The 11,968-nt window shown below is 40.4% G+C and overlaps 1 protein-coding gene across 1 annotated transcript; it reads right to left on the minus strand.

Annotated features, from left to right (window-relative positions):
• Window positions 1-530: 530 nt before the first annotated feature.
• alp3 (alkaline phosphatase 3) lies at window positions 531-7,773 on the minus strand. Its single transcript, XM_063016526.1, has 11 exons — window positions 7,707-7,773; window positions 7,135-7,251; window positions 6,690-6,805; window positions 6,432-6,606; window positions 6,169-6,341; window positions 5,285-5,425; window positions 5,113-5,182; window positions 3,991-4,125; window positions 3,157-3,348; window positions 1,784-1,900; window positions 531-938 (listed from the first exon to the last, which is right to left on the minus strand). The coding sequence occupies exons 1-11, from the start codon at window positions 7,771-7,773 to the stop codon at window positions 667-669; spliced, it is 1,575 nt and encodes a 524-aa protein (XP_062872596.1). The 3' UTR covers window positions 531-666.
• Between the last annotated feature and the right edge of the window lie 4,195 nt (window positions 7,774-11,968).

An 11,968-nucleotide genomic window follows, 5' to 3' on the forward strand; every position in this document is an offset into this window, starting at 1 on the left:
GGTGGTGATGTAAAGCTTGCTTGACTGTGGACAGTGACACATGTTCTAACATCTTCTAATATGTGGCAGAACTGTTGTGTGGTGGTTCTTGTATTACATCTGACCATCTGAAAAAATCTCTTGTTAGCATTAGGGGCCAGTTTAAGTTTGTTTGTCCTGACCTTGGTAAAAGAACTACTCTTCCATGCACTTGGCAGATACAAACAATGAGCTCTGGACCCACCACGGCCACAATCAAGATAAAGCTGGAGCCCAAAGTTGCTTCAGAAGTGCCTCAAATTGACATATTTGACTAATGAGAAATGCCACAAATAAACAACATTAAATAAATAAAAGTTTTTGTTGCTGTCTGTATATTTCTGACCCCTTAGATGTATGAAAAAATTATAATAAACTTATAAAATAACTTAAATTTGCTTTAAATTTGTCTTAAATTTGTCTTTTCTTGGATGAAGAGGTGAGATCGGTGTTCCAAGCATGTCCATTGCTGGTGTATGTAAACTTTTCTATTTAACACATGATTTCAGGAATTATTCTTTATTTTTATGGTATTTTATTTTATTTACATCAAAATAACTCTTTTTTTATTGTCTCTGTTATGAAAGCGCTTCACATTGTGACTCAATTCATTAATAAAATATATTAAATTAATAAATCAAAGTTCGGTCAGTACAGGATCACCATGGTCACAGCACTCAGCAGTACAGGAAGCATCGAGCGGAAGGGCGTGTCGGGGGCGGAGCTCCGGCTAGAGGCGCAGTGATTCTGATTGGCTCCCACACAGGAAGCGTAGGCCATGGCGTGAGCCAGGTAGCTCTGCTCGTTAACGCCCTGGAACAGATGAGCCATCGGACCCTGAGCTAACACGGCTACGTCCTCGCCGCCGTGGGTCTCCGAGTCCAGAGGAGCCGCCGCCTGCTGCACGTAGTCCTTATCTTCTGTAGAGGAACCATCGGGACAACATCAGTTCATGCCACAAATGTGCAAAAACACAGGCAGAAAGGGGGGCAATTACTTTTTCACACTCTGCAAATCTCAGTCAGTTAGACGTGTTAACTGTTAGACTGTTTGTTTAGGGGTGTCTGTGGCGTAACTGGTAGTGTAGGTGTCTCACAGCTGCAGAGTCCCGGAGACCTGGGATCAAACCTCCAGTCAGTGTCTGTACGAAGTCTGGATTCCTTCAGGAACTTCAGCTGTAATGTGTTCTGGTGTGTGTGTGTGTGTTGTAGAGCGTGTGTTAAGGAGTGTGTTATAGAATGTATGTTACAGAATGAGTGTGTATTATGGAGTGTGTGTTATAGATTGCATGCTATAGAGTGTTATAGCTTTGTATGTTATGAGTGTGTGTTATAGATTATATGTTGATATATGTATATGTAGAATGTGTGTCATAAAATGCATGATATAGTGTGTGTGTGTTATAAAGTGTGAGTTTTAAGGTGTGTGTTATGAAGTACATATTATTGGAGTGTGTTATAGATTACATGTTATAAAGTGTGTGTTATATAATGTATGTTATGATTGTGTTATAGATTGCATGTCATAGAATGCATGTTATAGTGTGTATGTGTGTGTGTGTGTGTTATAGTGTGCTGTAGATTGCATCTTATAATTTCCTTCGGGATCAATAAAGTATCTATCTATCTATCTATCTATTTATAGAGTGTTACAGAGTGTGTATTATGGATTGCATGTTATAAATTGCCTGTTATAGATTGCATGTTATAGAAAGTGTGTATTATATAGAGTGTGTATTTATAGACGCGATGTGAGTGGAACGTACTGGTGTTGACTAGGCGGATGTCGGGTCGTTTGTTGTTGATGATTTTGTGGCCGGGACCGTTACCGTACATCAGTGTGGTGTAGGGAAGCATGTCGAGCCCAAACACCGGAGACTTTCCTACAAACACCAAAAACATTAAAACATCGAAAACATCGAAAGAAACCAAACAAACATCAGAACTGGTTTATTAAACTGCAGCGTTTATCTGCTCGTTATAAAACTGCTACGTTATGACCCCTCACCCCCTCACTGACCAAAAGATTCTACATCACCACTATGTACCCAGTATCATCATAATACTATTATCTTTCAGACTCAGTTCATCATATAACCCTCTACAGCACCACCCAGTGGTCAAAGCGCTCCAGACACCCCTCTAAAAAAATTACTCAAGAGCTAAAATCTAAAATAAAAACAATTTTAGTTAAAGAAATTCAAAACAAAATCAAAATAATAATAAAAAATATATATTTTTAATTTTAAAATGTATAATAAAACTACAGCTGAACAAATTGCAGAAATATTGTACATAAAATGTAGACTTTAAACTTTAAAATTATTATATTAATTTTAAATAATAACTTTTTTAATAATAAAACAATATTTTAAAATACTATTTATAAATGTATAAATGTATATATTTTATATTTAAATATTGATATTTAATATTTATATTTAAATAATAGTTACACATTTTAAATAATAACTTTTTAATAATAAAACAATATTTTTAAATAATATTTATAAATGTATCCCTTTTCATATTTAAATATTGATATTTTTTACTTATATTTAAATATTTATAATAAATAATATTTATACATTTTAAATAATTACTTTTTAATAATAAAACAATGTTTATAAATAATATTTATGAATGTATAAATATTTATATTTTTATTTCATATTTATATTTAAATAATATTTATACATTTTAAATAATAACTTTTTAGCAATAAAGCAATTTCAATATTTCAAAACAAAACAATATCATTTATATCATTTTTTATTTTTTATTTAATCATGTTTAATAAATCTAAAGCAGATCATATCCAGAATATTAATCCCTAAAAAAAAACACTATGGAATGTGAAGGACGAAGGACTAAACTAAGATAAGGACTAGACTATGACTAACTGTAACAAGGACTACACAAAGACTAGGGCTAAACTACAGCTACACTACAACAAGGACTAGGCTACGGCTATGACTAAACTATGGCTTCAACAGCCCTCAAACAAGGACTTATACACACAGGGTAATAATGAGAACACATGGAACAGTCGTGGATCAGCACTAAAGTTAAATAAATGACAAAAATCGTAGGTAAATAATATTAAAATAAAGTACTTTTACGTTTCCGTACACTTTACCCAGAATGCTGTTCCCCCTGAACGGGTACCCGTTGAAGGACAGCGAGTGGGAGTGGTCAGCGGTAACGATGGTCAGCGTCTCTTCCTCATTGGTCAGTTCCAGCGCCCGTGCGACGGCGTTGTCGAGGGCGACAGCTTCATGCAGTGCCATAGAGGCGCGACTGGCGTGGTGACCCTGATCGATACGCCCGCCTGTACCCACAACAGACAGACGGTCACAGGCAAAAGTTTGTGCACCCCGAGTCATTCATTCATTCACTGTCTGTTTTACCATCCATTTATCCTGGTCAGGGTCGCGGTGGGTGTAATTCATTAGGAAAATGACTGGCACCCCTGATAGGTCGCCAGTCCATCACAGGGCACACACACACACACACACACACACACACACACACACACACACACACTTAGGACAATTTCTAGTATCTCCAGTTACCCTGACATGTCTTTGAACTGTGGGAGAAAACTGGAGCTTCCGAAGGAAACCCACACAGGGAGAACATGCAAACTCCACACAGAAAGGACTCTAGCCGCCAGGCTGGGGAATCAAACCCAGGACCTACCGTCTGACATACCCCACATTTTGGAATACCGGACAGGGCAGTGGTAGCTTAGCGTATAAAGTACAGGGCTGATAATCAACAACACTGTACCTAATGCCAAGCATGATGCTCGTAGTACTGAACTGACAGAGTAGAGTTTTATTAATCATAAATTAATCAGTGATTGACTGTCATGATTGATTGGATTGATGAACTGTTGATTGATTATTATTTATTATTATTATTTATCATTATTATTATTATTATTATTATTTATTATTTGATTATTTACCCTCCACGAGTAGAAAAAATCCTCTGGGGTTCCTCTGTAGGATGCGGATGGCCTTCTCTGTGGTCTCGATGATGGACGGATCCATGAGGGGGTCTCGCTCCACCTCGTACCTCATGTCACCGGGTTCGAACAGAGCTGGAGGGGACGAGAAACAGAATCCGAAAGTCCCGGTCCGTCACTGAATACGTTTAATGTGTGCGCTGTACGGCCAGAAGTATGTGGACGCCTTGTGGGGCATCTCATTGTAAAACCAGGGACATTATGATGTAATTTTGCCCCGCCCCTTTGCAGCTATCACAGCCTCCACTCATATAGAAGAGCCTTCTACAAGATTTTGTACTGTGACTGTATGGATTTGTGCCTGTTCCATCAAAATATCACTTGTGAGGTGAGTACAGGCCAAACTCGCCATACCAGGTTTTAACCTGGCTGTGTGTAAAAGGGCGTGGTCATGCTGGAACAGGAAACACTGTTTAAACACCTGTAAGCAACGGGCGTGGCTGAAGCACCTGAACTCAATATTTAGGAGGGCTGTGTACAAACACACACGCATACACACTAAGCTACACACACATACCCACCCACCCTCAAACACACACGCATACACACTTAGCTACACACACATACCCACCCACCCTCAAACACACACGCATACACACTTAGCTACACACACATACCCACCCACCCTCAAATACACACGCATACACACTTAGCTACACACACATATCCACACACCCCCAAACACACACCTACCCCCAAACATACACACACCTCACTACACACACATATCCACAAACCTACCCCCAAACACACACACACACACACAAACCTAGCTACACACACATACTCACACACCTACTCCCAAACACACACACACACACACACACACATACAAACCTAGCTACACACACATACTCACACACCTACTCCCAAACACACACACACACATAAAAACCTAGCTACACACACATACTCACACACCTACTCCCAAACACACACACACACACACACACACACACACACAAACCTAGCTACACACACATACTCACACACCTACTCTCAAACACACACACACACACACACACACACACACACACACACAAACGTTTTATTTGGACTCACCCATCAGGTAATCGGTCTTCTCAGGATCCACCGCATCAAACTCTGTTTTATTCCACACATAACGAGCCACCTACAGCAAACACAGTCATGATTCAACATCCTCATGTCTTGCTTATCCTCAGTAGGCATTTATCCTGGTCAGGGTCACGGTGGATACAAAGCCCACTATCACCTTTCCCTCCTTCATCCGGATCCACTCGTCTATCAGGTTCCGTTTGTCCCCTCTGGTTCCGGCTGAGCTCGGGTCTGTGGGGTACTCGGGGTCGGCTGTGCCTTTAGGGGTCATATACTTACGCCCACCGCCGATAATGACCTACACACACACACACACACACACACACACACACACACATACACACACACACACACATTATTACCATAAATTCTGTAATTAAACCCTGACTCTAAACCTAAACGCTAAACCTTAATCCGACCCTAAACCTCAAACCTAACCCTGAACTTAACTTTGACCTTAACTAAACCCCGAACCTTAACCCTAAACCTAAACACTAAACCTTAATCTTACCCTAAACCCAAAAACCTAATTGTTAATCCTAAACCCCAAATCTAACCCTTAACCTAACCCTAAACCCCAAACCTAACTCTTAATCCTAAACCCCAAATCTAACCCTTAACCTAACCCTAAACCCCAAACCTTAACTAAACCCGATTATTAGCCCTAAACCTAAACACTAAACCTTAATCCTAGCCTAAACCCCAAATCTAAGCCTAAACCCTACACCGAAATCTAACCCTAAACTCTAATATTAAACCCTAAACCCCAAACCTAAGCCTAAACCATAAACCTAATTCTTAATCCAAACCTAACCCTAATACCTAATCTTTACCTAAACCCTAATCCAAAACCTTAACTTGACCCTGAACCTTAACCCTAAACACTCAACCATAATCTAACCCAAAACCCTCAACCACAAACCCTAACTATAATAACATTTAGCATAGCCTTAAACCTAAACGCTAAACCTAAACGCTAGACCTTTATCTAACCCTAAACCTAACCCTAAACCCTAAACCCCAGCCCACACACACACTTACGTCGATGTCGGTGTTGGTGATGAGTTGTGCTGCGATGTCGATGCAGCCATCACGTTTGGCGGCTGCGGGCATGTCGGCGTCGCCGTACCACTTCCTGCTGACAGAGTGGGCGTAAGATCCTGCTGGAGTGGCGTGCTGCACCCGGGTCGTGGTGACTATACCTACTGACTTCCCTACACACACACACACACACACACACATTTATACACACACATATATACAAACATATAAATGTGTCTGTGTGTGTGTATGTGTGTGTGTACCTGCATCTTTAGCCCACTTTAGGATGGACGTGACCTCGTTGCCTTTCTGTGAGCGACACACTCCGTTGCGGGCGGCTGCGCTCACACCCACCACGTTCAGGTTGCTCTTTACACCGCACAGGTACGCCGTGGCTGTAGCCGCACTGTCGGGGATCTGGAAATCCACTGTGTACACCTACACACACACACACACACACACACATTGAGACATGCACTAGGAATTGGAAACAGGCAGCTAAAGTGTGTGTGTGTTCGTACCTTAGCAAGACCAACGTAAGGAAAGGTGTCCATGGTCATGATGGTCTCCTCCCCTGTTCGATTCTGCAGTTGACCCTTCAGGATGCGGGCGGCTGTAATTGTGGTGATACCCATTCCTACACACACACACACACACACACACACACACACACACACACACACACAAACATGTGATCAGTTGAATGTAATCAAACCCTAAACCCTAGTGGAGATGTGCTCAGACAGGTGACTGTGTGTATGCAGGCATGTATTTGGTCTCAGTGTGAACACCTTTGCTCAGACTGGTGATTGTGTGTGTGCAGGCATGTATTTGGTGGTGGAGCACAGGTTTAAACCCTCTGGTTCGGAACATCATGCTGTTTGTGATCGAGTGATGTGTTGAGTTTAGAATCACTGTGAGCGCTCGGCTGTAACAGCCAGAGTTTAATAAGAAGTTCCGTCTCACCGTCACCCAGGAACAGCTCGACATTTTTAGCCACATTGTTGTTGAGTTTCCTGCCGAGAGCCGATCTTAGCGTCTCCTGAGCCTGAGATCTCCAAAAATCTGGGTTCTCCTCTTCAACTGAGAAAAATAAATAACTACAGTTTAATAAATCAATCATTTAAATACTGATAAACCGCAACAGAATTTCAACTGTGTGTGAAGTGACTGTATTTATATAAAATAAAGATAAACTTTATTTATTGTATTATTTTAATATATTGTACTTTTTTTGGGCGGCATAATGAAGCAGTGAGTATCACTGGGTTTGATTCCCAGGTTGAGTAGTCTGGGTGGAGTTTGCATGGGTTTCCTCCGGGAGCTCCGGTTTCCTCCCACAGTACAAAGACGTGCATTGAAGATGCTAAATTGTCCACGACTGTGTTTTACATTAAAAACATGAACTGATGAATCTTGTGTAAGCAGTAACTACGCGTCCTGTCCTGTCATGAATGTAACCAAAGTGTGTAAAACATGACGTTAAAATCCTAATAAATAAATAAATTACGCTGCTGTGTTTGAGATAAAGGACTTACCGGGCGCACCGGATACACACACTGCGGTCAGGAATAAAGAAAACACCAGAACCTTCAACCCGTCCATCGTGTAGAACAGATCAGACTGTTAGAGAGAGAAGAAAAATCACTCTCGTTTAAACACGAGAGATTAAAAACGACCTCCGAACCTGCAGAGATGAACAAAGTTCAGAGAGATTTTCATACATTCATTTATTGTCTGTTTATCTGGGTCCGATTCACCGTTTGAAAGGCAGGAAACATTTCGGACAGGTTGCCAGTCCATCACAGGGTGAACACACAAACACACTCACGCTTGTCTTTGGACTGTAAGTGGAAACCCATGTGAACACGGGGAGAACATGCAAAATCCAGACAGAAAGGACCCGGACCGCTCCACCTAATAATCAAACCCAGGACCTTCTTGCTGTGAAGCGACTGCGCTACCCACTGAGCCACCGAGGAAGCAGATAATTATAAAGTTTGTGATGCTGTTGCACCAAAATGGTTCATGAATATTTAATTTCATTCCCATCATTGCTCTGTCAGGTCCGGTTACACCAGAAACACGCTGGACAGGGAGCCTCCCTCCCTCCTTCCCTCCCTCAGACACAGCCGATCATGTCTGTCTAGACGCCTGGCTGGACGATGGAACAGCTGATGCTGGAGCCCAGATCTCTGTGATGGTCGGCTAGCGTGACAGATCGCCGAGCCAAACCAACTCAGTCCACCAGAACATTTGCACTGGAGGTGTATTGACTACTGGAACTGAAAAGGACCTTCCCTAAACTGTTGCTGTCATGTCATTTCTTTTATATAATTGATTTATTACACCTGTAAGCAACTGTCGTGGCTGAAACATGTGAATTTAATAGTTAGAAGTGTAATTTGCACCCAGTAACTGAAGCATTTGGTAATGTTAAATGTTAAATGTTAAATGTAATGGAACTGGGATCACTGGTGCTTGAACCTTGGTAGTCGTCTCTGTAACGATGACAATGGGTATAATGGGTATAAGAACTGGAAACGTTGGCTCTGTATTTGAAACCTTTAGTTTTTTTAATGGAGACAACTGGTCTCGGAACTGGAACTGGAACTCTGGAAGTTCTGGAACTGGAAGGTTTGGTAATCTAGTGGTTTTAGAAACAGGCTTTTGGTACAAGAACTGGACCGCTTGAGATTTCTGGTACTTTAAAGGTTGCTGAACTGGTAGTTGATGGTTTTCCGAAGTCAGAAATAAATAATTTAGATAAAAACACAAACACAGTGATGCACCAACATCAGAACAAGATAAATTTTCTCAGTGACGCCTGAAGTCGAAGCGTTCACAGATTTCAATAACAGTCGTGTTTTACAGCTTGACGTGAGCGTTCCTGAAGGTCACTTCATATCTAATGTTCTGCACTTGGAGGAAACATCACACCACCTCTAATCTCCACTAATGATAATAAACCCTCATTAATCAGTAATGAGACTTTCCATCATTTTTACGAGCCGTTTTATGACACGTTACAGCAGCTTATTAATCAGATCTCATCAGGGGATCATGGACGAGGGCAGGACGGTGGGGTCAAAGAGGAAGAGGTGTGAAAAATGAATGTTTATTAATATCTTGTGTTCAGTTTTACTGTACAGTCTCTGTAACCTAGAGTCTGCAGTAAAATCGTGGAGCTACTTCGCCATCTAGCGGTTATTTAATATTAACTCACATTCACACCATTCAGAGACGAATCTTTTCTAAATAAATACATAAATTTAACAAATTATTACAGAAATATCAGTAATTCAGTGCTTGGATGGCATTAAACTAACATGCACAGTTGACCTGGCACAGTTGGCTGTGTCTGAGGGAGGAAAGGTTGACAGATTTTCTCTTTATCAGTATTAACCCCTTTGTTTATTATTTAGTCGAACCCCCTTTTGTCTGCTGTTACTGCCAGTAGTCGTTTTGGATATTTTAAAACATTCTGCAGTTTATGCCATATGTATGCTGGACAGTTTTTGCCATAGTGATAGACCACACAAAGATACAGTGGATTCAGAAAGTATTCGCCCCCTTGACCCTTTGCTCAGTTTATCGTGATGTTGGTTTTATTTTTAATATCTACTAAATCACATACATTTTGCTTGTATTTTATTTTTATCAGATGCCTAATCCTGGTCAGGGTCACGGTGGGTTTGGTTCCACTGGGTAACATTAAACACAAGGCAGGAACACATCGCAGGGCTTCAGCCATCTCTCCCCTGCTCAGATATCCACAATGATGCCTGTGTAGACACCCGGCTGGCGTCTAGTGTTATAGGACTAGTGTAATAGAGCAGTGGTAGCTTAGTGGTTAAGGTTCTGTACGAGTAATCAGAAGGTAGCTGGTTCAAGCCCCAACTTCAGAAGACATGGTACTGCGGGGAAGTTGGTTTCATATTCGAATATTCGGATTTCTTTCTTCAATAGCTTTTAAAAGATGCGTCCAAAAAGGCTCATTTGTGTAACTGCTCATTGTTGGCAATCAAGACAATCAACTACATCTCAGTTTACTACAGTAATAGATGCTTTTCACAATGTAAACAATACATTACTACTTTCACTGTGCCGTAACCGCTACAGGAGCTCAGGGAGAGTCTAAACACTCACATAACACAGAAACAGCAGCAGATAGAGATCACAAGGGTTCGAGCACTAAAACCATGTATTTGTTTTAGGAAATACTTTTAATAGCTTTTTAACAGCTCATCGCTTTAAATTATGATAGAATAAATAAACAGGCTTTACACAATATTTACACCTCTCAGACTACATGTTATTAGATTATTGTTGTGAGGTTTTTGAGGTTTTTTTAAAATGAAATCGTTTCAGTGGCTTTTGAATAAATGTTCTAAAAAATAAGTTAATCAAATGGAACCAACATGACATACTGTACATCAGCTCTTAAACTGGCAACTTAATTACTGCCTTATTAAGCTGACAAAATTTAATAATAAAAAAATGAATACTTTTCAAACAATTCTTCAAAACACTCAACAACAAGTTGAACTTAATCAGTTGTAAGTCAGAAGACAAACTACACCTGCTATACTGACATTGTCACTGTTTATTACAAAATTTTTATGAGTTTTATGAAATAATTTCAATAGGTTTTAAAATATTCATCATATTGCTCTAAAACAAGTTGTATTCTATCAAGTGTAACCCACATTACATACTACAACTCTTATACTGACACTGTCACCCTTTATTACATAGTAAATACAGATTTTTATTAAATACCTGTATATTCAATAACTTTTAAACCAGTGGTCATATTGCTCCAAAACAAGTTATATTTTATCAAGAGTAACTCACATTACATACTACACCTCTTATATTGATACTGTCACCAATTATACAACTTGTTTTGGAGCAATATGACAACTGGTTTAAAAGTTTTTGAATATATTTAATAAAAATCTGTTTTTATTATGTAATAAAGGGTAAAAGTGTCAGTATAATAGGTGTATTAATAGGTGTATTAATAGGTGTATTAATAGGTGTATTAATCCTCACTGCTTTTGCAGCTGTGACCTCTGCTGGTTGGTCGAGGCGCTGCACGGAGGCGGTGAATAACGGAGATCAGTGCGTGACTGTACGCGATACTGATCCCTCATGCTGTTGGCTACTGTGTTAGGTGCAGCTCATACAATTGGATATGAGAGGGAATTGGATATGACTAAATAGGGAGAAAAAGGAAAAATACTGAAATAGAATTTAAAAGGGGGAATAAGCGTATTTACCTTATAAGAGGACTTGATAATCAGTAGATTTGTGAGTATTAGAAATCGCTGGAAACAGCTGGAGGAGAGAAAATGAATCAAGCGTACAATTAAAATGCAAAATCCCGTCCTGTTCAGCGTGATGAAGAATCACTGAGCCGAGAGCGGAGGACCGTGTTGTGTAAATAAACTTTCCAAAGCACCAGCAGCACCCAGCGTTTATTACTGTAACGCCTGCCAGCCTTTCCACGGTCTGACTGCACAGCCCGCGTTTGTTTTTACATGCACCAAAAACACCTCGAACCCAAACCCCGGCCGTGAACGTGGCGTCCGCGTGTGTTTGCTGTTTTACCACCTCTGTTCTTCTGGGAAGCTTCTGGGAAGCGGCCGCATGTATCCAAAGCGACTTACAATTTTTACTGAATACAAGTTGAGTAATTGAGAGTTAAGGGCCTAGATCAGGGGCCCAACAGGGGCAACTTGGCGAATGTGGGGTTAGAACCGGCAACCTTATGATTACTGGTCCAGTACTCTGA

This window comes from Trichomycterus rosablanca, chromosome 20, assembly GCF_030014385.1.
Source record: "Trichomycterus rosablanca isolate fTriRos1 chromosome 20, fTriRos1.hap1, whole genome shotgun sequence".
Lineage (NCBI taxonomy): Eukaryota > Metazoa > Chordata > Actinopteri > Siluriformes > Trichomycteridae > Trichomycterus > Trichomycterus rosablanca.